Here is a 27,060-nt window from a genome sequence, read left to right on the forward strand (position 1 = left end):
CGGGGCGGGGATGGGCAGGAGCGGGGCGGGGCGGGGCGGGGGAGCGGCCGTTTAAGGAGCCGGTATCGCTGGAGCGGGTCCCGAGGGGTTTTTTTGATCGCTGAGAACGGAGCCCGGTCCCGGTTGCGCTGCGGGTGCCGGTGCGGGGATGTGGGCGTACGTGGTGGCAGCGCTGGCGGCGCTGTTCCTGCTGCGGCGCTGGTACCGGGAGCGCCAGACGGTGCCGGGGCTCCCGGAGAAGTTCGTGTTCATCACGGGCTGCGACAGCGGCTTCGGGAACCTCCTGGCGCGGCAGTTGGATGCGCGGGGGCTGCGGGTGCTCGCTGCGTGCCGGAGCGAGGACGGGGCCGAGCGGCTGCGGGCGGCTACGTCCCCCCGGCTGCAGACCCTGCTCCTGGACGTCACCTCCAGCCCCAGCATCGCTGCTGCCGCCGCATGGGTCAAGGAGCGAGTGGGTGACCGAGGTAGGATGGGGCAGCGCCGCTGAAGGGACCCCTCCTGTATGGGGATACCCATAGGTAGGGCCCGGCTCACCCCGTCCCCTCTCCTCCGCAGGGCTCTGGGGGCTGGTGAACAACGCGGGCGTCGGCGCCCCCAGCGCCCCCAACGAGTGGCTGAGCAAGGACGACTTCCTCAAGGTGATCAACGTCAACCTCATCGGCCTCATCGAGGTGACGCTCAGCGTCCTGCCCCTCGTGCGGCGGGCGCGGGGCCGCGTGGTCAACGTGGCCAGCGTGATGGGCCGCGTCTCCTTCTTCGGTGGGGGGTACTGCATCTCCAAGTTCGGCGTGGAAGCCTTCTCCGACAGCCTCCGGTGAGCATTGCCCCGGTGTCCCCATTCGCCTCTGTGGGCGCTTTGTCTGGTAGGGGCACCCACCTGCCAAACCTCTTCCTGGCGCAGCCAGGGCGAGCTTGCGCCATAGCTACAGGGCTTGGGGCCCATGGGAGGGATCTCTCACCCTTTCCCTGCCTCTGGCAGCCTCTGCTCTGCCGTCAGCCAAGCGCACGCAGAGGCAGCCCCAAGTAAGAGAAAGCAAAAGGACTTGGCAGCGCTTTGACCTCATTCCCGCAGCGTAGGAGGCTGCGGCCGCGCCGGCCGGCACTGCCTGCCCCGGCACTGAGCCCCACGCCGTGGACCTTGCCCCCATCCCGTATCCAGGGGGGATGGCAAAGGCGTTTGCTTTGGCTTCGGTCCATCCAGCCTCGTGCTGGGTCCATCGGGGTGCTCGGGCTCTGCTTAGGATCCCCGGGTGCTGCCATGGGGCTTTGATCCCTTGCAGGCTTGACATGCGTAACTTCGGGGTGAAGGTGAGCATCATCGAGCCCGGGTACTTCCAGACGAACATCACCAACGGGGAGAACGTACAGAAGCATTTTATGGCTGCCTGGGAGAAGCTCCCGGAGGAAACCAAAGCGGATTATGGGGAGGTTTACTTGAAGCACTGTGAGTACCTCACCTAAAGCTTTAAGGGATGCTCAAGAGAGCGCTCCCATCACCCCAGTGCTCGAGGCGCTGAGCCTGAGCGCCCGCCTCCTGCTCCCGCAGTTGTGAAATCCTTCGGGAACATGAAGAACCTGTGCAGCCCCAACCTGTCGCTGGTGACGGACTGCATGGAGCACGCGCTGACCAGCCGCTACCCACGCACCCGCTACACCGCGGGCTGGGACGCCAAACTGCTCTACATCCCCCTCAGCTACGCGCCCAGCGCCCTCTCCGACCGCGTGTTTGCCAAGTACCAGCCCCCGCCTGCCCGCAAAGCCTGAGGCAGGGATGTGGTAAAGGCGAGGAGAGAGCCGGCAGCACCAGCTCCTTCCTGGGCTCCCGATTCAATGCACGTCTGGGAAACAGCTGAATAAAGGCAGCTCCTGCTCCTGGGTTTGGGTTTGCGTTCGGTCTTGGATGGGGACACATGGAGGTTGTGTCCCTGCTCATCCTCCAGCAGCACCAGCGCTCTGGCCGTTATCCCAAGCAGGGTCCAGCCTGTGTCGTCATGGGAAGCCCTTCAAGCCCATCACATCCAACCCTTACCCCAAGGGCGCCGCTAACCCCGCAACCAGCAGCTCCCACTGCTCCCCTGTGCATGCAGCAGGCACGTACCCACGTGCCGGGTGCCTCTGCCCCACATTCCCCACCCCACACATGGCACCCAGTTACATCCTGTTACAAGGTGGGCGCTTGTGCAACACCAACACGGTCACCTGCAGCTTGGACAATGCAGCAAGGGTTGTGTAATCAGAGAGATGGGTGTGAGAAAGCCTTGAGCATGGAGATGGAGTCAAAGGCTCCTCCTCGCCCCACAGGGCATCACCTCCTGGGGTGATGGGTGCTCCCTGGCCAGCTGCAAGGTCATGGAATGGTCTGGGTTGGAAAGGAGCTTAAAGCTCATCCAGGTCCACGGGCAGGGGCACCTTCCCCTGGAGCAGGGTGCTCCGACCTAGTCCTGAGCACTGCCAGCGATGGAGCATCCAAACCTTCTCCATTCAACCCATCCCAGCGCCCCAGCACCCTCGCAGGGAAGAACTTCCTCATCTCCAACCTGAACTCCCCCTGTTCCACTCTGAACCCATCACCCCCTGTCCCATCGCTCCAGTCCCTGATGCAGGTCCCTCTCCAGCATCCCTGTACCCCCCCCTTCAGGCACTGGAAGCTGCTCTGAGCTCCCCACGCAGCTTCTCTGCTCCAGCCCCAGTGTTCTCAGCCTGGCTCCTATGGGAGCTGCTCCAGCCCCTGCTCACCCTCAGGGCCCTCCTGCTGCGCACGGTGCCTCCTGCATCCTCCATACCCATCATTAAGGGCTGCGCAGTGATCAGAGCTGGGGATTAGGTCCCTGAGGCTGGAGCAGGGTCAGCAGCACCCTCACTCCCACACGTGCTGAGCCCATGTGAGACCAGGCCACCCCTTTGGGTGGTGCAGCTGGACAAGACACGGGGCCCTTGTGCAAGCTGCAATACCCAGGCCAGAAAGCTTCCCTGAGCACCCTGCAGGGCTTAGGAAAGCAAACGGACCTCCCCCGCAGTCCCCAATGACATTAAATGCTCTGTATTGAGCCAAAACGCTCCCTGTTGAGCCAGAACGCTTCCCAGTGAGCCAAAACGCTCCCTGTTGGGCCAAAATGCTCCCTACTGAGTTGAAATGCTCTCCATTGAACCAAAACGCTCCCTGTTGGGCCAAAACGCTCCCTATTGAGCTGAAACCCTCTCCATCGAGCCAAAACACTCTCCATTGAGCCAAAACGTTCCCCAATGAGCCAAAACGCTCCCTGTTGGGCCAAAACGCTCCCTATTGAGATGAAACCCTCCCCATTGAGCCAAAACACTCTCCATTGAGCCAAAACATTCCCCAATGAGCTAAAACGCTCCCCATTGAGCTGAAACCCACCCCATTGAGCCAAAACATTCCCCAGTGAGCCAAAACGCTCCCCATTGAGCCAAAACGTTCTCCAATGAGCCAAAACGCACCCTATTGAGCTGTAAACCCTCCCCATCGAGCCAAAACACTCTCCATTGAGCCAAAACGCTCCCCAATGAGCCAAAATGCTCCCTGTCGGGCCAAAATGCTCCCTATTGAGCCGAAACCCTCCCCATCGAGCCAAAACCCTCTCCATTGAGCCGAAACGTTCCCCAATGAGCCAAAACATTCCCCAATGAGCCAAACCGCTCCCCATTGAGTCAGAGCTCTCCGGGTGAGCCCAGGGCTCCCGTCTGCCCCCCGGGGCCGGGTGCCCGCCTGCGGGCTCAGGGGCTCGGCCCCGTCGCCTCGGGCCGCGCCGTTATCAGAGCCCCGGCGCTTCCTTCCGAGCCGCTTGCCCAGCACAAACCTCGCGGGGCCGTTTCCTGCCATTGTTCCACCCCGCCGCGGCTCGGAGCTGGATCCGCCGCTATCGGAGCCCCCCCCCTGCCTCAGCGCCGGGGCACGGCTCGAGCCCCCTCCCTTCCCCTGCCAAAGCAGCCGTCAAGCAGCCATCAATCACTGCTCCGGACTCGGCGCGGGGCCGCTCCTGTGGCCATTGGTATCTATCTGCTGCCGGGGGTTCCGCTTCCAGCCCTTTCCACCCCCCCTCCGCCCCATAAGAACCTCGGGTTCGCCCCAGCACCGTGGGAGCACGAGGGATGCTGATGCCTTAACCCACCCTTGGGACTGCCCGAGCCGCGGGAGGAGCCGGCTCCATCCCAAGGGATGCGTTTCCCCTCCTATCCACAGCGGGACGAGGGCAGGATCGATCCCCTGGGAGCGGAGCGATGATGGAGGGGAGCTGTTGGGGCACCTGCGGCTTCCACATGGACACCATTCCCAGCAGCGAGATCAAACGGGAGCGGGGCGCCGGCGCTGGGAATGGAGTCAAGTGTCACGGGCGCTGAGCTGCCGCAGGATGTGGGACCGCGATGGTCATTTCCTGCTGGGAAGCGGCCAAAAAGCCCACCCCGAGCTCCGCACCCGCGGCTCCACTGCCCCAGAGGCGCCCGAGCAGCGGAGCAGAGAGGAGCCCGGAGCCGCATCCGCATCCAGCAGCATCCGACTGCGCCGGCACCTCTCCCAGGACCTGCCGCAAGGTGAGGAGCAATGGGAACGGGGGGCTCCAGAGCTCAGCTCTGTGGGCTGGGGCTCGGGCGGGTGACGGAGGGTTGATGATGAGTGGGGGATTCCTGCTTCCAAGCTCGGCACGCTCCCGCTTTCCCAGGGGAGCGGTTGGGTTTGTGAGGCTGGATGGGGTCCGCGGCATCTTCGCTGCACGGATGCAGCTTGAAGCAGTTAAAGGATGCTCGGGTCAATTGCGTTTCCCTTCGGCTTATGGGTTGTTCACCTACTTGGAAGACCCAGGGGATCCCAATAGGAGCATCCACACAGCAGGGCTTGGAGGGGAGCTGCTGTCCGGGGTCGTCAGCTCTGCTTCTGCAGTGATTGATGCTGCGGAGCCTCAGGGCTGTTGGGTGCTGCCACCAGGCTTCATCCCTCTGCTCCATCATCCCCATCACAGCTGAGCTTTCCCTTGCCTTGCAGCTACCAGGATGGCCGAGGTGACCACTGCCCCCACTGAGACCCACACGCTCCTCAACGAGTACAGGGACTACCACAACTGGTCCGAGCTGTTCCACCTCCTCAACTACACCTACAGCTTCTGCGAGTTCAGCCTGGACGAGAACGTCAAGCGGGTGATCCTCTTCATCCTCTACCTCATCATCTTCGTGGTGGGCTTGGTGGAGAACCTCCTCGTCATCTGGGTCAACTGGCAGAGCCGCGGCAACAAGAGCTTGGTCAACCTCTACATCCTCAACATGGCCATCGCTGACCTGGGAGTGCTGCTCTCGCTGCCCATCTGGATGCTGGAGGTGATGCTGGATTACACGTGGCTCTGGGGCAGCTTCCTCTGCCGCTTCACGCACTACTTCTACTTCGCCAACATGTACGCCAGCATCTTCTTCCTCACCTGCCTGAGCGTGGACCGCTACGTGTCCCTGACCAGCTCCTCCCTCTTCTGGCGCAAGCACCAGCACCGCGCGCGCCGCATCGTCTGCGCCTGCACTTGGCTCTTGGCGGCAGCGATCCCGGTGCTGGAGGTCACGCACATGCAGCTGGTCAACACCGGGGAGCCCATCTGCATCTTCATGGCCCCCTTCGAGACCTACGACGAGTGGGCGCTGGCCGTCAGCTTGGCCACCACCGCCGTTGGGTTCCTCATCCCCTTCCCCATCATCACCGTTTTCAACGTCCTCACGGCCAGGTTCATCAAGCGCTCCAAGCCGGAGAGCAGGAAGCACTGCCTGCTCATCTACGCCTACATCCTCGTCTTCCTCGTCAGCTGGCTGCCCTTCCACATCATGCTCACGCTGCTCACCCTCGACGGCAACCACATCGTCCTCCACTGCACCTTCGCCCACCTCCTCTACTTCTTCTACGACATCATCGACTGCTTCACGCTGCTCCATTGCGTCGTCAACCCCATCCTCTACAACTTCCTCAGCAAGAGCTTCCGCAGCAAGCTCGTCTCGGCCGTCGTCAAGTACATCCCAAAGGAGCAGGGCAAGCAGAAGGGCGCAGACAACTCCTCCTCCACCACGCAGCACTCCATTGTCATCGCCAAGGACAACAGCCCCCCCAACTAACGGGGATCAGGCCCCGGGGCCGGTGAGGTTGGGTTGCCCTTGGTGATAAGGAGGTTCTTTGCTCTTCAACGCTTCTTGGCTGGTCACCTCCTGTGCTAAGGAGCAGGGCTGGGTACCAAACACGGACTGGGGGATGCAGAGATCTTGCTGCAGCCCCTGACCGTCATGGAATCAGAGTCATAATCGTGCAATCATGGAATCATAGAGTCAAAATCATGGAATCAGACTCGTAATCATAGAACCATAGCATCAACTGGGTTGGGAAGACCTCCAGATCAAGTCCAACCATTCCCCACACACAAAGCCTGGATGCTGCCCCTTTTGCCGTGACGCCAACCCCAGCAGGACAGAAGGAACCCTCTGGAACCCTTTGGAACACCCAGCAGAGGCCTCGAAGCCTGACTGCACAGAGCTGAAGGCGGCGCGGCGCCGAGGGGCTGAGCTTCAAGCAGGGCAGGAAGGACTCGGGATCAGCAGCTTGCCGAGGGCAAGGCCAGCAGTAAAGCAGTGCTGGGTGAAGCTGGGTTTGCCTGGGCACAGCCACAGAGGATGGGGGAGCCCCACTCCGTGCTCCGCATCCAACCTGGGCAGGTTTAAGGCCACCGCTTGCGTTCCGAAGCATCCCACCAGGCTCCGGTGGCGCCGGCTCCGTGCTGCCCGGGGAACGCAGCGTTGCTGAGAGCCGGAACGCGGGGTTTGGCCGTGGAAGAAACCCGGAGCATCCGGAGAAAGTTCATCATTATCCGGGCTCCGCCGTCACGTGCCGCGGGTCAGGCCCCGGGCAGGGAGGGTGAAGGAGCGGGTCCATAAATCTCCCAAAGGCCTTGAGCTGCTCCAGAAACAGCGCCTTTAAAAGAGCCAAGCGTAAGCAAATCCCGGGACAGGATGTGGGGCTGCAGGGCGGGGAGCAGGATATCCCGGGGTATGCGGGAGAAGCCCGCGGCCAGGGGTTAAGGCGGGCGCTCCGTTATCACCGGGAGCAGCTCTGCCCTTGGCAGCGTAAATCAGTGCCTGCCGCAGGGCTCCGCTTGCTGCTGGGCTGAGGGTGGAAGCCGAATGCACCTCAGAGAGAGGTGCTGCGGCTGGGGGTGAGGCCGGCGCCCTCGGATATGGGATCGTGGAATGGTTTGGGGTGGGAAGGAGCTTCAGGTCATCCCGTTGCCAGCCCCTGCTATGGGCAGGGCTGCCTCACGTTGGACCAGGCTGCTCCGAGCCCCATCCCTTGAACACTGCCAGCGATGGAGCGTTCACCACTTCTCCAGCCAATCCATGCCAGCGCCTCAGCACCCTCACAGGGAAGGGCTTCCTCCTTATCTCCAAGCTGAACTTCCCTGTTTCAGTTTAAACCCATCACCCCTTGTCCTGTCGCTCCAGTCCCTGTTCCCATCCCAGTGTCCAGCTCAGGGAAGCCGCTCGCGCTGTTCCTCTTCCTTCCCTTCCTTACCCCCAGTTTCACAGCCTGGCCCTGGGGACCTGCGCTGTCCCAGCTCCTTCATCCCCATCACCTGGGCACAAGGCAAAGCCCCGACACCGGTGAACGGGAAGCAGCTTCGCACAGACACGACCCCCAGCTCTGATCCTGAGCCTTCCCTTCTGCCAATGCCAATCCCAATGGAAGACAAGTAACCGGGACAATATATTCAAGTCTAAACCTGTAAAATCTGGGGTTTCACCTAATAAACTTCCTTCTTTTGATAAGAAAAACCCTCTCCTCATGTACCTGCAGCTTGGCTCCCAGAGCCCAGGGCCAGGCTGGCATCAAATAAACCTTCCTAAAGCCCCACAGAGGGAGCTGGGCTTGGAGCCCAGCAAGTCCTTTAGCTGGGTCCCTCCGTATCCCTTTAAAGCCTCCACCACCCCTTAGGGTAATCCTGCCATGGGCTCCTTTAGGGGACCCCTGCACCAGCAGCCCAGGGCTGCTCCAGGAATCATAGAGCCATGGAACGGTTTGGGTTGGAAGGGAGCTTAAATCTCCCCCAGTTCCAATCCCTGCCGTGGGCAGGGACACCTTCCCCTGGAGCAGCTTGCTCCAAGCCCCATCCAACCTGAATGGAGCATCCAAACCTTCTCCATTCAACCCATCCCAGCGCCCCAGCACCCTCACAGGGAAGAACTTCCTCATCTCCAACCTGAACTCCCCCTGTTCCCCTCTGAACCCATCACCCCCTGTCCCATCGCTCCAGTCCCTGCTGCAGGTCCCTCCCCAGCATCCTTGTCCCCCCCTTCAGGCACTGGAAGCTGCTCTCCTCCAGCCCCTGTGTTCCCAGCCTGGCGCGCTCCGGCTCCCGCTGACACCCACCACTGCCTGCAGGGAAAGGGCTCACCAAGGCACCCAAACCCCCAGCGGTTCCCCCATGGCTTTCAGGAGGCTTCAGCTTCCACCCTGCTGAGGAAGCAGCCACGGGAACGGGGGGCTCTGCTCCCCCTGCCACCCTGGGACCCCCACGGGGCTGCCGCGAAGAAGCCGGGCGCCAGAGGTGACCGTTTTCCATTTTATTATGCTAAATAAAGACCACACTTTGTGCTGAGCGATCGAGGGAGTAGAAAAGAACCCGATGCGGAACCGCTGCGGACGTCTACGGGGGGGGGGGGGGTTTACAAAATATACAAAACTTTACAGCAAATAGATAGGAAACACTTAAATATCGGGAGGTCAGGACCTACGAGTCACTTAACAGAGAGGGGAGACTGCAACTCCGCTCTTATCCTTCGTCTGCGTCAGGAAGAGCCCTGGATCTGTCGGGGAAGGGGAGAATCCAAGGGATTGTGGGGGAGAAACCAGAGGAAAACCCCTCTTGAAGCCTTCTGGAGGTGGGGGGGGATTTGTGCTGGGGTTTCCTGGGTGCTCTCTGCACAGCCAAGCATCGCCCTCTGCGATTCCCTCTTGGAGCCTGAGGATCCCAAAGCACCTCCAGGCGAGGTAGGTAAGTGTCATCCCGCAGGAGCACTGGAGCTCCCAGTCTGGAGCTGGGTCTGGGGACCTGTTGGGGTTTAAACCCAGTCTGCTACTGCTGAACCCAGGACAGGACCCCACTGGGGTCCGCAGCTGGTCCCCACATCCCCTCCGTCGATGGGGCTCACCGACACCTGGGATGCTCCCCATGGGACAGGAAGGAATCCAAGCCGCAAGCGCCAGGGCTCCGAGCGCTCTCCCTGGCCCCAGCACCAAACCCAGCCCCTGCTTCCCCGGCTCTGTGTGCAGAGCCCGGCCTTGCTTCGCCCCACAGTGGTTCAGTGTCAAAGCTTCTATTTGGTTTATGTGCACAAAAGGCTTTTGCTTCACAGCTTTGTCAGCTCCGGGAGACGCCTTCACCCATCCCAAAGCTCATCCCAGCCTCCGGGATGCGCTCAGAGGAGCCCAAGGCTTTCAGGACCTGGCTCCCCCCGAGCCTCGTGGTGTGTGTCCCCCCCCATCCTTCATAGCAACCATCACATCCGTTCCTGTCTGCACCAGGACAAGGAAAGACCCCTCAAGAGGGGCTTCCATTGGCTCCTACCCCTTCCTAGCGCACCCCATGGCCTCCAAACGCCTTCAGACCCGCCCCGTCTTCACACCACAGAGCTGAAGGTGCCTCCTCAGCCCATGGAGACGTCACAGCCCGCAGCACAGCACCACGAGACCGGCCTTTGGCAACCGAAGCTCTGGGTTTGGCAACAGCTTCAGTGCCTGCCCTCCGGACACAGGCTCCGGGGGCAGGATGAATCCATCCCTAACCCAGCACCCTCCAACTCTCTCTTGAACGCCTCCCATGGGATGCGCCCTGCGTCCCACTACTTGTATTGCTCCAGAGCTGGTTTCACAGGCAGGGATGTGGCTAAAGGGGAGTTTGCTTTCCATGGGGAAGGCTGCAACAGCAGGAAAACAACCCGGGCGAACTGGTCCAGGACAGGGAAGGATGGGAAGAATGGGATGGATGGGAAGGATGGGATGGATGGGATGGATGGGAAGGATGGGAAGGATGGGATGGATGGGAAGGATGGGATGGATGGGAAGGATGGGAAGGATGGGATGGATGGGATGGATGGGAAGGATGGAGGCTGCCGCTGCCCAAGGACAAGCATCATCCCTCGCTCACTACGTGCGGGTAGGAGCAGCCTCCACCACGCTCCCCGGAGGTAGGTCGGGACCACAAGTGTCACCACCCTCATTTTACAGATGAGGAAACTGAGGCAAAGAGGTGAAGGGGCTCGGCCAAGGCCACAGCTGGGCTGGGGGGGGGGGACACAATTCCAAGCTCTAACCACGCATCCAGCCCTTGTGCCTTCCAAGGGGAAAAGGGGGGGGATGAGCTTCCAGGGCCTGCGATCAGCAGCTCTGTTTGGAACAGCGTCTGCAGGAGCACGGGAGCCAGGTTTGCTCTGGCTGGGGCTTGAGAGCCCGGAGTGCTTCCTGTGTGTGAGGTAGAATGAGGGAGCGAAGGGCAGGCAGAGCCTGGCTTCCCTCCACCGGGATCACGCAGGGAAAGAGGCAGCTCCAGCCCTTCCCGGTGGATGGAGCCAGCTCGGGGGTCCTGCTGCGCTTGGAGCTGCTCCGCTGCCCGGAGGCACCGGGACCACGGGGCACGGCCGGGACCCACGGCAGCGGAGAGACAAATCCTCAAGGGTACCTGCCTGCGGGTTAAGGCAACAGCTTCATCACAGCCTCGTCCGACGGGATCCGTGCTGCCGCTGCCCGGAGCTGCCAGCGCCGGGACGCGCGGGGCTGAGGGGGCACCGGCGCCTTCTGCGGGGTGGTGGAAGTCAGAGGGGACCAAGTTCAGGGTGGAGACAAGGAGGAAGCGCTTCCCTCTGGGACACTGGGGATGGGATGCGCAGAGCAGAGGAGCTGCGGCTGCCCCATGGCTGGCAGGGCTCAAGGGCAGGTTGGAGCAAGCTGCTCCAGTGGAAGCGGTCCCTGCCCGCGGCAGGGGATGGAGCTGGAGGAGCTTTGAGGTCCCTTCCAACCCAAAGCATTCCATGGTTCTTTGACGTCGCACCTGGATCCCACAGCCCCAGCCTGCTCCCTCCCCTGCAGCGCTCCCTCTGCTGCTGCTGCCGCCTCCTTCCTTCCACCCAGGGCTTCAGAGGGGGGCAGTCCCCCCTCCAGGGACGGGGTGCTCACCACGGTCACCATCCCGGGGGGCTTCCCACCAGGAACCCCTCCTCTTGGCGCGCGCCCGCTCGCTCCGGACCCCCGTGATGCTGCGACGTGGACGCTGCTCCTCTCCTCTCCTCGCCGCAGCAGCAGAACCCCAGGGATGCCCAGCACGAGTCTATTTCCGCTTCTTTCTTCGCCTCCTCTCGGAGCCCAGCACCATCCTGCTCGGGCTCTGTCCCTCTCTCGCTTGAGGTCAAGGTGTGAAAAGTCTTAGCAGCATCGGTTTGTGGACGAGCTCGAGGGGAGGGTGAAGCCTAGCCGAGAGGGCTACGAGGTTTCCGAAGGAAAGCATCTAGAGTCCCAAACCTAGTGAGTAAACGCTAAAAACACAGGACTCGAGGGCCTCTACGGGACCAGAGGTAAGTAACCACGAGGGACTGCTCGGCCCGGGCCCGCGGCTCCCGGGCTGCTCACTCGGACAACGCCAGCACTCGCTACAAAGGCCCAAAACCAAGAGAACAAAGAAAAAGAGCGAAAGAAAAAGGAGGCTCCTGAGCACGGAACAAACTCAGCGCCAGTCTCTCCCAGCCGCTTCGCTGGCCCGGCCCTGCCTCGCGCCATCAGCTCTCGGCGTTCTTCTCGGCCTCTTTGGAATGGATGATGTACATGAAAGTCTGCTCGATGGTGAAGTCCGGGGGGAGGCTGCCCTTGTGCACCCCTATGTGCTTGCTCATGAGGTTGAGCGTGGAGCTGTAGTGCCCGCACACCGTGCAGCGGTACATGAGGGCCCCCGAGTGCGTCCGCAGGTGGCACTTGATGGTGGAGCGCCCGCGGAAGAACTTGTGGCACACTTTGCACTGGTAGGGCTTCTCGCCGGTGTGGATGCGCCGGTGGTAGTTGAACTCGCTGGTGTGGGCAAACCTCTTCCCGCACACCTTGCAGCTGTACTTGCTGTTGCCCGGCTGGCTGCGCAGCACCAGCTCTTCGCTCAGGAACTCCTCCGGCACCTTCCTCTTCGGCAGGCTCTGGTGCTGGAGGCGCTCGCCGAAGCCCGGGCGCAGGTCCGGGCTGCTCCCGCACTTGTGCTGGCTGACGTGGTAGCGATAGGCGGCTTCCAGCTTGAAGCTCTGCCCGCAGAAGTGGCAGCGGAACAGAGCCTCCTCCGCGCCCTGGTGCACGACCAAGTGCTTCTCCAGGAGGTGCCGGTCCACGAAGCTGCTGGCGCAGACAGAGCACGAGAAGACCAAGATGCCCAAGTGGGCCAGGCCGTGCCACAGGAGGCTGCAGAGGCTGAGGTGCCTCTGGTCGCACACGCCGCACGTTTGGCTCCTCAAGTTCACGTGCTCCAGGATGTGGTTGCGGACGGAGTGGAAATCCTTGGCCAAAGGCTTCCCGCACGCAGCGCACGAGAGCTCCGAGCCCGCGGCGGCCCCGAACACGGGGCCCTTCACGGGGAGCGGGTCGCTGGGGTGGACGACGACGTTGTTGTCGAAGACCCCCTCCCGTCGGTGCAGGGTCAGCTGCCACTGCGTGAAGAACTTGGTCTCGCACATGTCGCAGGAGAAGAGGAAGATGCCGATGTGGGACAGGACGTGCGTGACCCTGGAGTTGCGGTCCTTGAAGTGGGTCTCGCAGACCTTGCAGTTGCCCGTGAGGAGGTCGACGTGGTCTCGGGCGTGCTGGCGGATGAGCTGGATGTTGGGCTCCAGGACCTTCTTGCACACCTGGCAGGGCATGGCCTTGCTGTCCCTGCTGTCGCTCTCGAAGGCCAGCTCCTCCTCGCTGTCGTCGCTCAGCTCAATGATCTCCGACGGGGCCAGCTCTTCGCTGGCATCCTCGAAATGCAGCTCGTCCTCGGCCAAGTCCTCCAGCTGCAGCTCATCCATCTGCCCAAAGCCCTGCTCCTTGGAGTGGTCGCTGTTGCTGGGACACGAGTTGCTCCCCGTGGACACGTCCAGGGAAGGATCAGCAGTGAAGAAGCTGTCCTTGCTGTAGTCCCCGTTGCTCTGGATCTTATACTGCTGGCAGGAGCTGGCGGTCCTCTGCACCACCATGCTCCCGGGCTGGGGCACCATGCTCGTGGCAAGAGCAAACTGCCCTTGCTCCGGTTCCTGTCCCACCCTGGGAGGCTGCTGCGGGTGCATTAGGGGAAGAGTCTGGCTTCTTTCACTCGCCGTTGTCCTCTCATCCTCTTTGTAGCCGCCGGCCGCTTCCCCGTGCAAGACGTAATTCCTTTCCGGGCCGAAATGCTCCCCACTGCTCCGGATGTCAGCCAAGGAATGGCTCTGCTCCGAGGAGGTGCTGCTCAGGGGCCCCGACCGCCCTGCGCTCACGGACAGCGAGGGCTGCTTCGTGATGGCTGAGCTCTCCAGGTCGGGGAAGGTGGAGTGACAAGCCTTGAGCAGGTCCTCCATGCCCAGCCTCTCTGCCACCTCGTAGATGACGCCCACATTGATGAGGTCCGTGAAGAGCTCGGAGGTGTACACGAAGCTGAGGATCTTCTCGAAGTTGGCCGGGGTGATGAAGTCCACCACGTAGGTCCTGGTGGCATCCAGCCCCGTGTTCAGGAAGAGGTTCTGGAAGTAACCTGCAGCGCAAGCCAGGACGGCTTTATGGGCAGCGAAGGAGCGGGTGCCCACCAGGATGGTAACGTCGCACATGGTCTCGGAGAGCCTGCACTTGTTGAGTTCCTTCAGCAGGTTGTTGGGGTGATTGGTGCTGTGCAGCTTGATCCTCATGCCCATCTTAGCTGCTTAAGAGCCCTTCTCCTGGCTCAGCTTCTTCTTCACGCATTCAGCAGCTGCGTGAGCAGGAGGTGCTCGGCACCCAGAGACTGGCAGGGCAAGGGGCTCTGGAGAAAGGGAGACACAGAATGGGAACTAAAGAACATCACCGCCGTCAGGCCTCGGATCTCCCACCTTCCCCAGGAGCAACGGAAGCAGCAGTGGAGCCGCTTAGAGGGAGATAGACCAAAACCCATCGTGGGACCTCAAAAGCCAGCTCTGGGAGCGAAGGGACAAAGCAAACCGCCACCGGCTGTGCCAGCAACAGCCTCAGGTTCCCACCTGTACCTGGGCATGGACAGAGGACCCCAGCCCCAGGTGGTGCCTGTTCCATGCATTCCCCCCCTGCCCGAGCCAGGGTAACACATCCAGGCTCTGCTCGCTGGCTGGCTTCACCCCCAGCCCCTTCATCCCTTTGCTCCGCATCACTCCCGGACCCCCGCAGCAGGCTTCCAGGTGGGAATCCCCCCCTCCACACCAGCTCCCCTGCGTGGCCCCTCTCTCGGTGCAGCACCCCCCGGCTGCCTGCCCCACGGCACCGGCAATCCCCACCCGAGCTCCTCCTTCCAGCTTTGTCCCCAGCGCACACAGCGGGCCCCAGGCCCTGCATCCCCAACCCCGCACCTTTCCCTCCCTGCGACCCCAGAAGTGGGGCTTTGGGGTCTGGGCTTTATCCTGCGCTCAGGAAGAGGCAAAGAGGAGCCGAGGCCGGGCCGGGCCCCCCCCCCCCCCCGGAGCACGAGGGATGGAGGCAAAGGAGGACGAGGATGGCCGAGGAAGGCTCCGCAGAGGAAACGCTGCACTTGGGCAGCGTGGGGGCATCCCCGGGTCGGGATGGAGACGGGAACAGGGTGGGGGGGGAAGCCGGGAGCGGGCAGAGAAGCTCCGCTGCCCGCGGGGGGGTCCGGATAACGCGGCGAGAACGGGAGCGACGCGGAGGGAACCGGGGACCGCGGGAGGGGGGGAACGGGGGACCCCGGGGATGCGGTGCCCCACGAGGATGGGGAGGGGGGGGGCAGCAGAAGGGCCCCGAGGGGGGGGTAACGGGAGGCCCGAGGTGGGGGGGGCGTCGCGGCGGGGGCCGGCGGGGTCCTTACCCGGCCGCTGCCCCGCACCATCCCGGCTCGGCTCACACAAAGGCGCCGACCCGCCCCGGGCCGCCGCCGGAGCCGCTTCCGTCCGCCCTGCGTGCGGCGGGGACACAGCTCCCCTGTGCGGCTCGGAGGACGCTGCGCGGGGCGGGCACCGCTCCGGTTACCGGGGGTCGCGGACGGCTCCCGCCGCCCCATCCCCGTGGGTTCGTTCATCACCATCCCCCCCCCCCCCCGCCCCTGCCCCACCACCACCCCCGTGGGTCCCAGCGCGGCGCAGCCAAGACACAGAGACCGCCCCGCACGGGCACGGGTGTTTGTTCGAGGGCTCCGGACACCGGGGGTGCTCGCTCGTACACGGGTGCGTGGCCCGACGGCTCCGTGAGCGGCGGCGCGACCGGTGCCGGTGCCCGCACCGGGACACAGCGCAGGGCCCCGTCCAGGCTCCCCCCCCCCGCCATCCCCGGCTCTGCCCGCGGTCACGCCGGGGAGCACCGTGGGCACCGGCCGCCGCTGTCCCCCCCCCGCGCCGGCCGCCCGGGCTCCGCCGCCCGCTTGCCCATGAGCCCCACGAAGAAGTCGTGCATGTCCCCTGCGGAGAGAGCCGCCATCAGCGCCGCGGGGCCCGGCTGCGGCGCCGCCACCGGCACCGGCACCGGCCGGGACTTACGCTTCTGCAGAGCCGCGGCCGCGGGGGGACCTGCAAGAGACCGAGGCGGGTGAGAGAGGCCGGGAAGGACCGGAGGGACCGACCCCCGACCTCCCTCCCCTCCGGCGCTCACCGGCGTCCTCCTCCCGCAGCAGCTGCAGCAGGGCGGCATAGACGGGCCCGGTGCTCCCGCGGGCTCTCCGGGGCACCGGATCCGGGTCGGGCATCCCCTGCGGGAAGCGAAGCGGGTGAGCGGGGGGGAAATGGGTTAAAGCGGAGTGCGGGAAACCGGGGCTCCCCCTGGCGCTTTTTCCCCCCGACGGCGCTACCTGTGCGGGGCCCGGCGGGGCGGCGGCGGGGGGGCGGCGGGCGAGGGCAAGCGGCAGCGCCAGGACGAGCAGCGCCGTCAGCACCGGGCGGGTCCTCATCGTCCGGGGGGGCCCTGGGGGGGGCGGTCAGCGGCGGAGCGGAGGGGCCCGGGGTCCCCCCCGAGCCAGAGCCCCCTCTGCGGGGCGGCCCGGGGCGAGTCCGGGACCGGGATAAGCGCTGGGAAACGGGGGGGGGAATCGCGCCCTCGGGAGGGGCTGCCCCGGGGGGGCCTCTCAGGGGTGTGGAGCACGTTATGGGGGTGCATCACGGAGGGACACGGGGGGGTCCCGTGCCCGTGGTGCCCCCTTCGTGCACTCCCACAGCAGCCGGACCGTGCAAACACCAGCTCAGGCTCAGTCCTGCACATCCACCTGGAGGAGTGCACACACGCGTGTCCCCTGGCACACATTGGCACACATTGGCACACACATTGGCACACACTGGCACACACACTGGGATACACTGGCACACACTGGTACACACATTGGCACACATTGGCACACACATTGGGATACACTGACACACATTGGCACACACACTGGCACACACACTGACACACATTGGCACACACACTGGGATACACTGGCACACACTGGTACACACATTGGCACACATTGGCACACACATTGGGATACACTGACACACATTGGCACACACACTGACACACATTGGCACACACATTGGCACACACATTGGCACACATTGGCACACACATTGGGATACACTGACACACATTGGCACACACACTGGCACACACACTGGCACACACACTGACACACATTGGCCACACATTGGCACACATTGGCACACACATTGGGATACACTGACACACATTAGCACACACATTGGCACACACACTGGCACACACACTGGCACACACACTGACACACATTGGCACACACATTGGCACATACATTAGCACACACATTAGCACACACATTAGCACACACACTGGTATACACTGACACACATTGGCACACACGTTGGCACACACACTGGCACACGCATCCTTGCCAACCCAGCCCTCCCCAAGCCTAATTCAAGCAGCATCTTCACCCCCTATCTCCTCCCCGGTGCCTTCACCACCACCCTCCTCCTCCCAGCGGGGTGAGGATGGGGCGCTGCAGCCCCCCAGGACCCCCGGGTGCCGCAGGGCACAGACCTGCTGAGCCCTCGGGTGCGGAGCCGGGGGCTGAGCAACCCTCGGTGCTTGCTGCTGCCGGGAGGTGAAGAACCGGGGTGCGGGCTGCGGTGCGGGGCTAAATAGGGGGCTCTGCCCATGGCACGTCACGGGTGGGCGAGAGGAGAGCTGCCAATGGGGGCCGGGAGGGGGGTGGCACCCCCCAGCCTGCAGCTCCTCGCCCACACGGTGTCACCGGCAGCACCCGGTACCGGAGCGGAGTCACGCTGTGACACGGCAGGGGCCAGCACCGGGCCCACGCAGCCCCCGGCCCCTCCTTGTGCCGCAGGCACGGGGGGAACGCGCTCACCCGAGCACCGTGTGGCTGCCGGCACGTGTGGGGATGCTCATGGAGGGGACGCACACGGTGGGGACGCGGTGCCCGGGGCTTCGCAGCCACACACAGAGCCCCCAGACCCCTCGGTCCTCCGCTTGGGGTCGATTCAGCCTCCTGGGAGCCCCAGCTTGGTTGGGCATCCTGACCCCCACCCTCCACATCCCGGTCCTGTATCGTGAGCCCTCCATCCCTGCCCTGCCTTCATCATCCCTATTGCTTTCATCAGCCCCTGCCCTGCCTTCATCAGCCCTATTGCCTTCATCAGCCCCTGCCCTGCCTTCATCAGCCCTATTGCCTTCATCAGCCCCTGCCCTGCCTTCATCAGCCCTATTGCCTTCATCAGCCCCTGCCCTGCCTTCATCAGCCCTATTGCCTTCATCAGCCCCTGCCCTGCCTTCATCATCCCTATTGCCTTCATCAGCCCCTGCCCTGCCTTCATCAGCCCTATTGCCTTCATCAGCCCCTGCCCTGCCTTCATCAGCCCTATTGCCTTCATCAGCCCCTGCCCTGCCTTCATCAGCCCTATTGCCTTCATCAGCCCCTGCCCTGCCTTCATCATCCCTATTGCCTTCATCAGCCCCTGCCCTGCCTTCATCAGCCCTATTGCAGAGAGCTGGGGGGAAGCGGAGGGAAGGGGAACCCAGGCCAGCAAAGTGAAGCTGCCACCATCAGCCCCAGCAACAGGCAGCCCCGGTGGCCCGGCAGCGGTGGCTCACGAGGCAGCGCAGCCCGGGGCAGGGCAGCATCTGCAGTGCTGGGGACGTTAATTAAACGGGAGCCTGGCCAGAGCCGGCCTAATTAATGAATAACACCTCCCCGAGCGGTGCCAGGCGCCGTGCAGCCGCCAGCAGCTGCCGTGCCCCCGGGGTCCTTTATGGCTTTCACCCCTCTCCGTGCACAAGCAGGAGGGGCCCTGCGCCGGGACGTGATGCAGGGAAGAGGAGGGGGAAGCCCTCAGAGCCAGGGCACATCCCTGCCGTCAAGTCGTCCCCCCCCCCCACCGCACCCCACACACAAGCACATGCCCCTCCGCGTGCTGCCCGAGTGCCCTGGCACGCGTTGTCACACATGTGTGGTCCCCCCCATCCCCATCCCCATCCCCATGCACGACGCAGCACAGCGATGCTCCAGGGCCCACCGGGGAGCTGGTGCTGATGCTGATGTGATGGGGAGGTGGCAGCTCCCAAAGGTAACGCGGGTGACGTGTGGGGACGGGGAACAAAACCCTCCCTGAGAGCACGATGAGAGCAGGAGAGAAAAGGCAGCGAGAGGAGGGGGGTGGCTGCGGTGTGGGGACCCCGCTCCGGGTGGGCTGCAGGACACGGGGTGCAGCAGCGGCTCCCAAAGGCAGCAGTGGGGAGCCCCCTGCATGGAGTCAAGGGGGGCTCCCGCAGCAGGGCTGGGGATGCTGAGCATGGGGATGGAGATGGGGACGGGGAGGCGAGGACCTCACGTGCCAACCACCCGCGGCCACCCCGAAATTGCCTCTGCGGCAGAGCGAGCTGCTTCCACTTAATGGGAAAAGTGGCTGCAATTTGGGGCCTTTCCAATCACTGCCGAGCCGGGAGCCGGCCGCAATCAGGCAGCGGGGGGGGCTCCATCCTCTGCTCTGAACAACACCCCCCCATCTACACCTACACCACCGTGGGTGTCCCTGCTGCGCCTGTAACGGGAGGGGACCGGACACTGCGACACCGACACCACAGCATCCCTTTAATGGGGGTGCAGCATCTCCTGGGTGCAGGAGGACACACAGGGGATGGGGGGGGTCCTGGCAGGGGGTGAGCGGGGGGTCCCCATCAGTGGACCAGCACCTCCATCCTGTGGCTGCCCCGCTTCTTGCAGACGGGGCCGTTGGTGCCTGCCTTGGCCGACTCCACCACGGTGATGGCCACGTCGCCCTTCTGGGAGCGGGTGGAGAACCTGGGGGGGGCAGGTCATAAAGGGATGGGGGGATCATGAAGGGATGGGGGGATCATAAAGGGATGGGGGGATCATAAAGAGATGGGGGATCATAAGGGATGGGGAGATCATAAAGGAATGGGGGATCATAAAGGGATGGGGGATCATAAAGAGATGGGGGGATCATAAAGAGATGGGGGATCATAAAGGGATAGGGGATCATAAAGGGATGGGAGATCATAAAGGAATGGGGGATCATAAAGGAATGGGGGGATCATAAAGGGATGGGGGGATCATAAAGAGATGGGGGATCATAAAGGAATGGGGGATCATAAAGGGATGGGGGGATCATAAAGAGATGGGGGATCATAAAGGAATGGGGGATCATAAAGGGATGGGGGGATCATGAAGGGATGGGGGGATCATGAAGGGATGGGGGGATCATAAAGAGATGGGAGATCATAAAGGGATGGGGGGATCATAAAGAGATGGGGGATCATAAAGGAACGGGGTATCATAAAGGGATGGGGGATTATAAAGAAATGGAGGGGAATAATAAAGGAATAGGGGGGGCATAAAGGGATGGGGAAGATGCTGGGGGGGGGGAACGGGATGAAGGGGGGACACTCCCAGCCCCCACCCCAACCCCTGCCCAATCAGCTGCCTTCATTACAACCACCGCTCACGGGCTGCAGCCATTCAGGACCGTCCTGCTGATGCCCCAGCGTGGCCACCGCCCTGCCACACCCCCTTTAGCCCCGCCCCTTAATTCCCCCCCCCCTTTATCCCCTCCCTGGCCATACTGGTCCGTGATGTGCAGGACCAGGGCCTGGGCACTGGTGTCCATGAGGGTCTGGTGCAGGCGGGTGACGAGCTCGATGAGGTGGTCACTGACAAGCAAGAAGTCGCCTTTGGCTGCCCCTGTGCAGGTCTGGGGAGGAGGAAAGGGGGGGTTCAGTTGTGCCAGGGACCCCCCCATGGGATGCCCCATTCCCTGGGTACCTCTTTGAGGTGCAGCACCAAGAAGCCGTCGGAGAAGCGGGTGACGGAGACGCTGCGGATGTCCCCCAGGCTCAGCACGGTCTTGGGCTGGGCGGCCTTGGGCTCAGCCAGGATGAGGTGCTCGGTGGTGAGCAGCAGCAGGCGCGGCACCGCCTGTGGGTACCGGGGTGGTGGTGGTGGTGATGGAAGGGGGGGGGGGGTCAGCGTGGCCCCGTGCGTCCTCCTGGTGCCATAGGGCTGGGGCTTCACCTTGCCGTTGGCTCTGTTCACCTTCCTCACGGTGTCGGCCATCACCCAGCTTGTCCTTGGCCACGGCGTGGAGCTTCTGGTACTTGGGGTTCTGTGTCAGGTCCAGGTATTTGCCGTGGAAGGGCTGCTGCAGGCTGGGGGGGGACGGGTACAGGCAGTGAGCACGGTGCTGCCCCATCACCCCCTCCCTGCCAGCCCCCCCCCCCCCCCCCCATCCCAGCACCTTTTGGGGTACAGCATCTTCTTGTCCTTGAAGAGCTCGCTGGCGCAGAGCTTGGTCTGCAGCAGGGCCTTGCGCTGCGGAGGCAGCTTCTCCCGGTACTTCTTGCACTGCCGAGGCAGGGGGTGAAGGACGATGGCAACGACACGAGGGCCCAAAGGGAGCCCCCTCCGTGTCCCCGTCTCCCACCTTCCAGCGGTAGAAGATGCTCCTCAGCTCCTGGTTGGCAGCGGCCAGGAAACTTGTATGGCGCCGGGGGCCAGGTCCGGTCCATCACTGCCAGCGGGGGCAGGTTCCTGCTGAGCTCCATCAGGAACTTCTGGACCTGGGGGGGGGGGGGGGAAGAAAGGGATTGGGAGGGTCCCTGGTGCAGCCCCATGGTAGGAGCAGGGGGGTTCCATGCCCCCAGGGCCCCACTCACCAGCTGCCGATAGATGAAGTTGGCCAAGCGGGTGCTGGCCTCAGCACGGAAATACCTCCTGTACGCCCTGCGGACCTGCAGAGCCACCCGTCAGTGATGGGGACATGGGGCATCACCACGGCAACCCCTACGGGATGCGGGTATCCCTCCCCTCCGTCCCCAGTGGAGAGAACAAGGGGGTGCAGACAGACAGGCAGGCAGGCAGGCAGGCAGGAGGGATGCAGCGGGCGCGTTACCTGGTACCCCCTCCAGTAAGCGGCGATGGTGGCGGCGGCTGCGTGGCGATGCTGCTGCCGCTTCAGCTCCCGCAGGAGCCGGCGAGACTGTGGGGGGAGAGCCCGGGGGGCCCGGGGAGCGGGGGGCACCAACACAGATAGGGAGCAAGAGAGAAGGAGGGAGAAGGATGGAAGACAGGGAGAGGAGATGAGTCCGGTCCCACCACGGGCTGCATGGTGGTTCCCAGCCCGCTGCCTGCACTGGGAGACCTGGTGGCCCTGGGGTGCTCATCCCTCACCTTCCAGCCCCGCACGTAAGCCTGGATCACCAGCGCCGACCTCTTCATCTGCTTGTACTTGTTCTTTTGCTGCCGTGGGAGAGGTGGGGTGAGCCCAAGGGGGGGTCAAGGACCAGTCCACCCCCCCCCCCCCCCCTTGCTCCATCCTCACCGCATGGCCCCGGAACCAGGCGGAGAGGATGATCTGGCTCTTGCGCATCAGTTGGTACCGGGTCCGGCAGCGCCAGCCCCGGATCATCTTCTGGATGAGGGTGGCGAGCTGGACCACGCGCTCCTGGCGCCGCCGCTCCAGGTCAAAGAGCTGGGGACGACCAGGGCACTGAGCAGGGCCCCCCAGCGTGGCAATGGGACCCACGGGGCTGGCACCCACCCGTGCCCCCAGACTCACGGTGCGTGGGGAGCGGATGAAGATCTTGGTGTGGCCAAACGCCAGCTCCTCGGGGGGGAACGCCAGCTCCTGCAGCAGAGCCTCAGCCCCTGCCCTGCAGCGGAGGGACACGAAGGCTGCTCAGCATCAGGGATGATGGGGTCACCGTCCGCTGCCTCATCCATCCCCGTTACCTGTCAGTACCGGCCCAGCGGGGCCAGGTCCGGGAGCCGAGCATCTTGTAGCGCTCCAGGAAGGAGCCGTAGAGCTGCCGGAAGGCGTAGCCCGCGCGCCGCACCAGCACGTTCTCCATCAGCCCCAGGTACCGGACCTGCGCCAGCACCAGCTCCGGCGTGAAGAGCATGGCTGCTTTGGTCTCGTTGGGTTTGATGCACCTGAGGAGGGCAGTGATGGGAGGAGGCTGTTCCTGAGGGTGCCGGAGCCTTGGTTCTCTCCCCATGGGGCTGGTACCTGATGTAGTTGGGGTTCTTGGAGTAGAGATTCTTCATGAGCATCGCCACCGAGGCCTTGAACTGGGAGCCTGCGGTGGGGGGCAGCTTAAGGGAGGCTTTCTGGGGGTCCCCCTCGGGGAAGAGGGAGCGCAGCAGCGGGTGCCGGGCAGCCCACATGGCCTGCGAGAGGTCGCGGAAGAGGAGGTCGTTGTTCTTCTCTATGAAGCCCGTCACGTTGTAGGTGACCTACAGGAGGGAGCGGGCTCAGCGCTCAGCAGTGACGGATCCGTGTCTCTGCGCCCCTTCCCAGCTCACCCCACGGACCTTGCCGGCGTAGTGATGGATGCGGAAGCACTGCGGCGGCAGGCTGGTGTCCATGATGCGCCGGGCGTTCTGGGTCTCCTTGCTCTCGTAGTGCTTGTGGGTGGCGAAGAGGAGGTTCAGCTTGGTGAGGAAGGTGTCCTCGTTGACCACGCCGGGCCGCAGGCACTCCTCATCCAGCATGGCCAGGATCCCACTCTTGCTCTGCACCAGGATGGATGGTGTCACCCAAAACAATGTGATGGGGGGGAGCCAGCACCCTGACCCAGGACCCCAGCACTGGGTGCCGCTCACGTTCTCAATCAGGTTGCAGATGATGCTGTTGTCAAAGAACTCCACCGGGGTCCACTGGATACCCTGGGAGCAGACAGCGACGCGCATGGACCCCCGGAGCCTGCCCCACGGATACCCCCCCAGCTGATGTGGGGCAGGAACCGGATGTCCGGCCACGGGGACAGGGATCCCGAATCCCTCCCTGCCTTCCTGCTATTGAATGTGCTCCCGGCAGGGAGCGGGGCGAGGGAGCGACGTGCTCCGGAGACGGCTCCGGCACTTCCCCATCGCTGGGGGGCCGAGGCTCTATGGGGCCATCCTCTGGCACCCATAGACAGAGGGGCCGCATCCTGCCCGGCCAGCGCCCGCTGGGGGTACCTCTCGGACGTATTCCTCCTGCTCCTCCTTCAGGGTCAGCAGGATGAAGATCTGCTGCAGCTTCTCATTGCAGTAGTTGATGATGAACTGCTCAAAGCCATTATCCTATGGAAGAGGGGTCCTGCTCGGTCATGCCCATACCCACGGCGCTGCAGAATGGGGCCGGGGGGACCCTGCCCTCACCTGGAAGATCTCAAAGCCGTAGATATCCAGGACGCCCATCACCTTCCTCTGCTTGCCTGGCTTCACCTGGGGACACAGCGGGGTGCTGAGGGGGTCCAGGGCCCCATCCGGGATGGGGGAGCCGGTGCCTGTCCCCCCGGGCACTCACCTGGATGCTGGTGTTGATGCGGGTCACCAGCCAGTCGAAGAGGCGGCTGTAGATGTTCTTGGCCAGCGCATCCCGGCCGTAGTACCCCTATGGAGAGGGCGAAGCGGGGGTTCCTGTGGCCGCTCCTGGGGTCGCTGGGTGCTGCAATGGGGGGCACTCACCTGGGGCACGCTGAGCGTGGTGAGCACCGTCTCATCCCGCGCCTTCACCGTGCGGGAGCACAGCGCCTGCTCCAGCGTGCCGGGGTCCAGCCCGATGAGCTCGCCGATCTCCTGCAGCTCTGTGTGTGTGCGGGATGCAGCGGTGACAGGGCTGCGGAGCAGGGGGACGAGAGCGGGTCCCCGCAGCGGTCCCATCGGCACCCCTACCCTGCGGCTCAGCGATGCTGCACGCCTCCATCCCGCTGGCCTGGTAGCTGCCGCTCAGCTCCACGTTACCCAGCTTGAGGACCACGGCTGTCACCTGCAGCAGCTCCGTCACCTCGGTGGGCGAGAAGCCGATGACGCTCATGGCATCCTGGGGACAGACACGGGCAGCTCAGCAGGATGGGGTGGATGTTTTGGGGGGGGGGGGGTCCCAGCTTCCTGGTCCCAGTGGTACCTGCACGGCGCGGAAGTTGGCTGCATCATCCACACCGGGCAGGCTGCAGCTCTCCCCCCTCAGGTAGGGGTAGTGCTGGCAGTCCTGGCGGAGCCTCAGCTGCTCTGGAGCGGGGACAAGGAGGCGGCTCAGCCACAGCCTGCCATGGAATCCCCCTTGGACCCTGTGCTACGGGGCTGGGACCTACGGAGCAGCTGCGCCGAGCCCCCGGCCAGGAGCTGGTAGAAGATGTGGAAGTTCCTCTCGCCCTTGACGTGCCGCACGATGCGGGATTTCTCCAGCAGGTCTGTGGGCAGGGGCAGTGCTCATGGGCTGTGCGATGCGTGGGGACCCCCCCCAAGGATGGGCGGTCGCTACTCACAGTTACTGATGACCCCTCCCAGGGGTTCCCCCTTGAAGTCGAACTCCACATCCATGTATTTGCCCTGAGGGATGGGGCTGGGGTCAGGGTAGGGGGATCCCCTCCCCACATCCACATCCCCATCCCCTGCTGTGCCTCCAGCCCCACCAGGACACAGCTCCAGCATCCCGGGCACTCACAAAGCGGGACGAGTTGTCGTTACGGATGGTCTTGGCGTTCCCAAAGGCTGCAGGGTGGGGACACCTGGGGTTACAGCGTGGTCCAGGGGGGCTGGGATGGATGCAGGGTGTGGGATGCAGGATGCTTACCCTCCAGCACGGGGTTGGACTGCAGGAGCTGCTCCTTCACCTTGTCCACCTCCTCCCCTTTGCTGCACACCGCTGCCACGTAGGACATCACCAGCTTGCTGGCCTCTGCGAGTGAGGGGCCGTGGGTAGCGGGGCCGTGCCCACCCATCCCGCAGCACCCCTATGAGCACCCAGCGGCACCCCTGCCCCTACCCGTCTTGCCAGCCCCGCTCTCCCCAGTGATGAGGATGCACTGGTCCCTGTCGCGGTCCCGCAGCGAGCGATAGGCATCATCGGCAATGGCATAGCTGCGGGTGAGGAGGGTTAGAAGGGGCTCGGAGCAGGGAACACCAAAAGCCCCCGGTTGTATGGCTGTGAGCCCGCTCCCTCGGACCCCAAAGCCTCGGGCAGGGTCTATGGAGACCGAGGGGCTCCCCCGCGCTCACATGTGGGGCTTCACAGCGAAGAAGTTGCAGTTGTGGTACTCCTGCACCTTCTCGGGGGTGTAGATGGGCAGGGGCTGGTAGGGGTTCACCGAGATCACCACGTTCCCGATGTACGTCTGCAGGGAAGCAGGATGCTGCGTGCGGCTGCGGGGGGGGGACCCAGACCCCGGCGCCGGGCTCTGCTCCCCCCAACCCCGCCCGCCCCGCAGCCCCATCCCGCAGCCCCATCCCGGTGCCCACGTAGATGTCTCCTCGTCGGAAGCGCTCCCGCAGGGTGCGGAGCAGCGAATCCTCGCTGAGCGGGTCCAGCAGCACCAGGTCCCCGATCGCTGCCGCGTCCAGCAGCGGCTCCGTGGCTTCCATGGCAGGGCGGCTCCGGGGATGCTGCGGAGAGGGGCGGGCGCTGCAGCCACAGACACGCAGCCCCGTCCCCAAAACACCACCACCCCCCCGGTCCTCAGCAGCCCCTGGTGCCCCCCACAACCTCGTCCCGCGGAGGGCACCGCAGCGCTCAGGACCCCGGGATGGGGATGGGGAGCCGGGGGGAAGCAGAGCCCCGGGCAGGAAACGCGGACACCTGGAGCCTATTCTTGGGGCAGGGACAAATCCAGCCCCTGCTTCCTCCCTCCTTCCTGGCAGGGGGAAGCCGGGGCGGGAAGGGCCAGGCTCAGGGCCAGGGGAGCCCAGGACCCACCCGGAGAGCCCTGCAGCACCTAAAGGCACCCACGAGATCCTGCTCCCTCCCCACCCAGCCCTCACCTGGCTCTTTCGGAGCAGTCCCAGTCCCTGGGGTGACCTTCACCCCCCGTTTACAGCCCGGCTGCAGGCTGTAAACCCAACCCCGTAACCCCGGTGCCCGGGGAAAGTTCACGAGCGCGGAGGTGGGGAAGGATGGAGACGGCTCCATCCGGACAAGGCGGCCCCCACCGCTCCCTACGGCCTCCCCCGGCGCTGCTGCGAGCAGGACCCCAAAGTGAACACCCATGGGGGGGGGGAGAACCAGAGCAAGAGCCCCCCCCCCCAGCTCCAGGGCTCACCCCCACCTCCCCATAGCGCAGGATCCCCAACACCCCACGGCGCGGAGGTGCCCTGGGTTGGGTGCTGTGGGGACGGGGTGCCCCGGGGGGGTTTGGGTGCTCCGGGCTGGGTGGGAGCGGAGGGGTCCAGCACTCACCTCCCGGTTGCAGAGCAGCAGCTTGCGGAGTGGCTCCGGGCCAGCCCAGCGCCCGGTGCGGCCCCCGGAGGGGCGGGGGAGCGCAGGGGCCCTCCCTCAGGGCACGGTGCCCGTTTGCAAGCAGGGAAACTGAGGCCCAAGGAGCCGGGACGCTGCCCTCGGAGCGGCTGCGGC

General features: G+C 64.1%; 5 protein-coding genes across 5 annotated transcripts; 2 read left to right on the forward strand and 3 right to left on the reverse strand.

The window, feature by feature from the left end:
• Positions 1-132: 132 nt before the first annotated feature.
• Positions 133-1,877, forward strand: LOC133283078 (retinol dehydrogenase 16-like). The gene is made up of 4 exons (XM_061479559.1): positions 133-464; positions 556-814; positions 1,281-1,444; positions 1,547-1,877. The coding sequence occupies exons 1-4, from the start codon at positions 149-151 to the stop codon at positions 1,762-1,764; spliced, it is 957 nt and encodes a 318-aa protein (XP_061335543.1). The 5' UTR covers positions 133-148; the 3' UTR covers positions 1,765-1,877.
• A 2,389-nt stretch (positions 1,878-4,266) lies between these two features.
• On the forward strand, positions 4,267-6,111 carry GPR182 (G protein-coupled receptor 182). Its single transcript, XM_061479560.1, has 2 exons — positions 4,267-4,551; positions 5,000-6,111. The coding sequence occupies exons 1-2, from the start codon at positions 4,371-4,373 to the stop codon at positions 6,100-6,102; spliced, it is 1,284 nt and encodes a 427-aa protein (XP_061335544.1). The 5' UTR covers positions 4,267-4,370; the 3' UTR covers positions 6,103-6,111.
• Positions 6,112-11,776: 5,665 nt separating this feature from the next.
• ZBTB39 (zinc finger and BTB domain containing 39) lies at positions 11,777-15,147 on the reverse strand. Its single transcript, XM_061479551.1, has 2 exons — positions 15,060-15,147; positions 11,777-14,030 (listed from the first exon to the last, which is right to left on the reverse strand). The coding sequence occupies exon 2, from the start codon at positions 13,921-13,923 to the stop codon at positions 11,800-11,802; it is 2,124 nt and encodes a 707-aa protein (XP_061335535.1). The 5' UTR covers positions 13,924-14,030; positions 15,060-15,147; the 3' UTR covers positions 11,777-11,799.
• Positions 15,148-15,532: 385 nt separating this feature from the next.
• TAC3 (tachykinin precursor 3) lies at positions 15,533-16,136 on the reverse strand. The gene is made up of 3 exons (XM_061479554.1): positions 16,032-16,136; positions 15,836-15,932; positions 15,533-15,753 (listed from the first exon to the last, which is right to left on the reverse strand). The coding sequence occupies exons 1-3, from the start codon at positions 16,128-16,130 to the stop codon at positions 15,533-15,535; spliced, it is 417 nt and encodes a 138-aa protein (XP_061335538.1). The 5' UTR covers positions 16,131-16,136.
• Positions 16,137-19,286: 3,150 nt separating this feature from the next.
• On the reverse strand, positions 19,287-27,016 carry MYO1A (myosin IA). The gene is given in 31 exon segments (XM_061479556.1): positions 19,287-19,511; positions 20,294-20,421; positions 20,493-20,645; positions 20,742-20,786; positions 20,788-20,875; positions 20,965-21,071; positions 21,151-21,204; positions 21,206-21,286; positions 21,383-21,457; positions 21,619-21,705; positions 21,897-21,965; positions 22,048-22,197; positions 22,285-22,378; positions 22,458-22,658; positions 22,735-22,961; positions 23,040-23,240; positions 23,331-23,393; positions 23,688-23,792; positions 23,871-23,936; positions 24,019-24,105; positions 24,180-24,298; positions 24,387-24,534; positions 24,619-24,722; positions 24,806-24,904; positions 24,980-25,043; positions 25,159-25,205; positions 25,288-25,392; positions 25,480-25,574; positions 25,713-25,828; positions 25,953-26,096; positions 26,887-27,016. Coding segments are annotated over 30 exon segments (3,225 nt in total). The 5' UTR covers positions 26,076-26,096; positions 26,887-27,016; the 3' UTR covers positions 19,287-19,387.
• Between the last annotated feature and the right edge of the window lie 44 nt (positions 27,017-27,060).

This window comes from Pezoporus flaviventris, unplaced genomic scaffold (assembly GCF_033815535.1).
Source record: "Pezoporus flaviventris isolate CSIRO_AGI_PZ_B2104156 unplaced genomic scaffold, CSIRO_AGI_Pfla_v1 ptg000152l, whole genome shotgun sequence".
In the NCBI taxonomy this organism is placed as follows: Eukaryota; Metazoa; Chordata; class Aves; order Psittaciformes; family Psittacidae; genus Pezoporus; species Pezoporus flaviventris.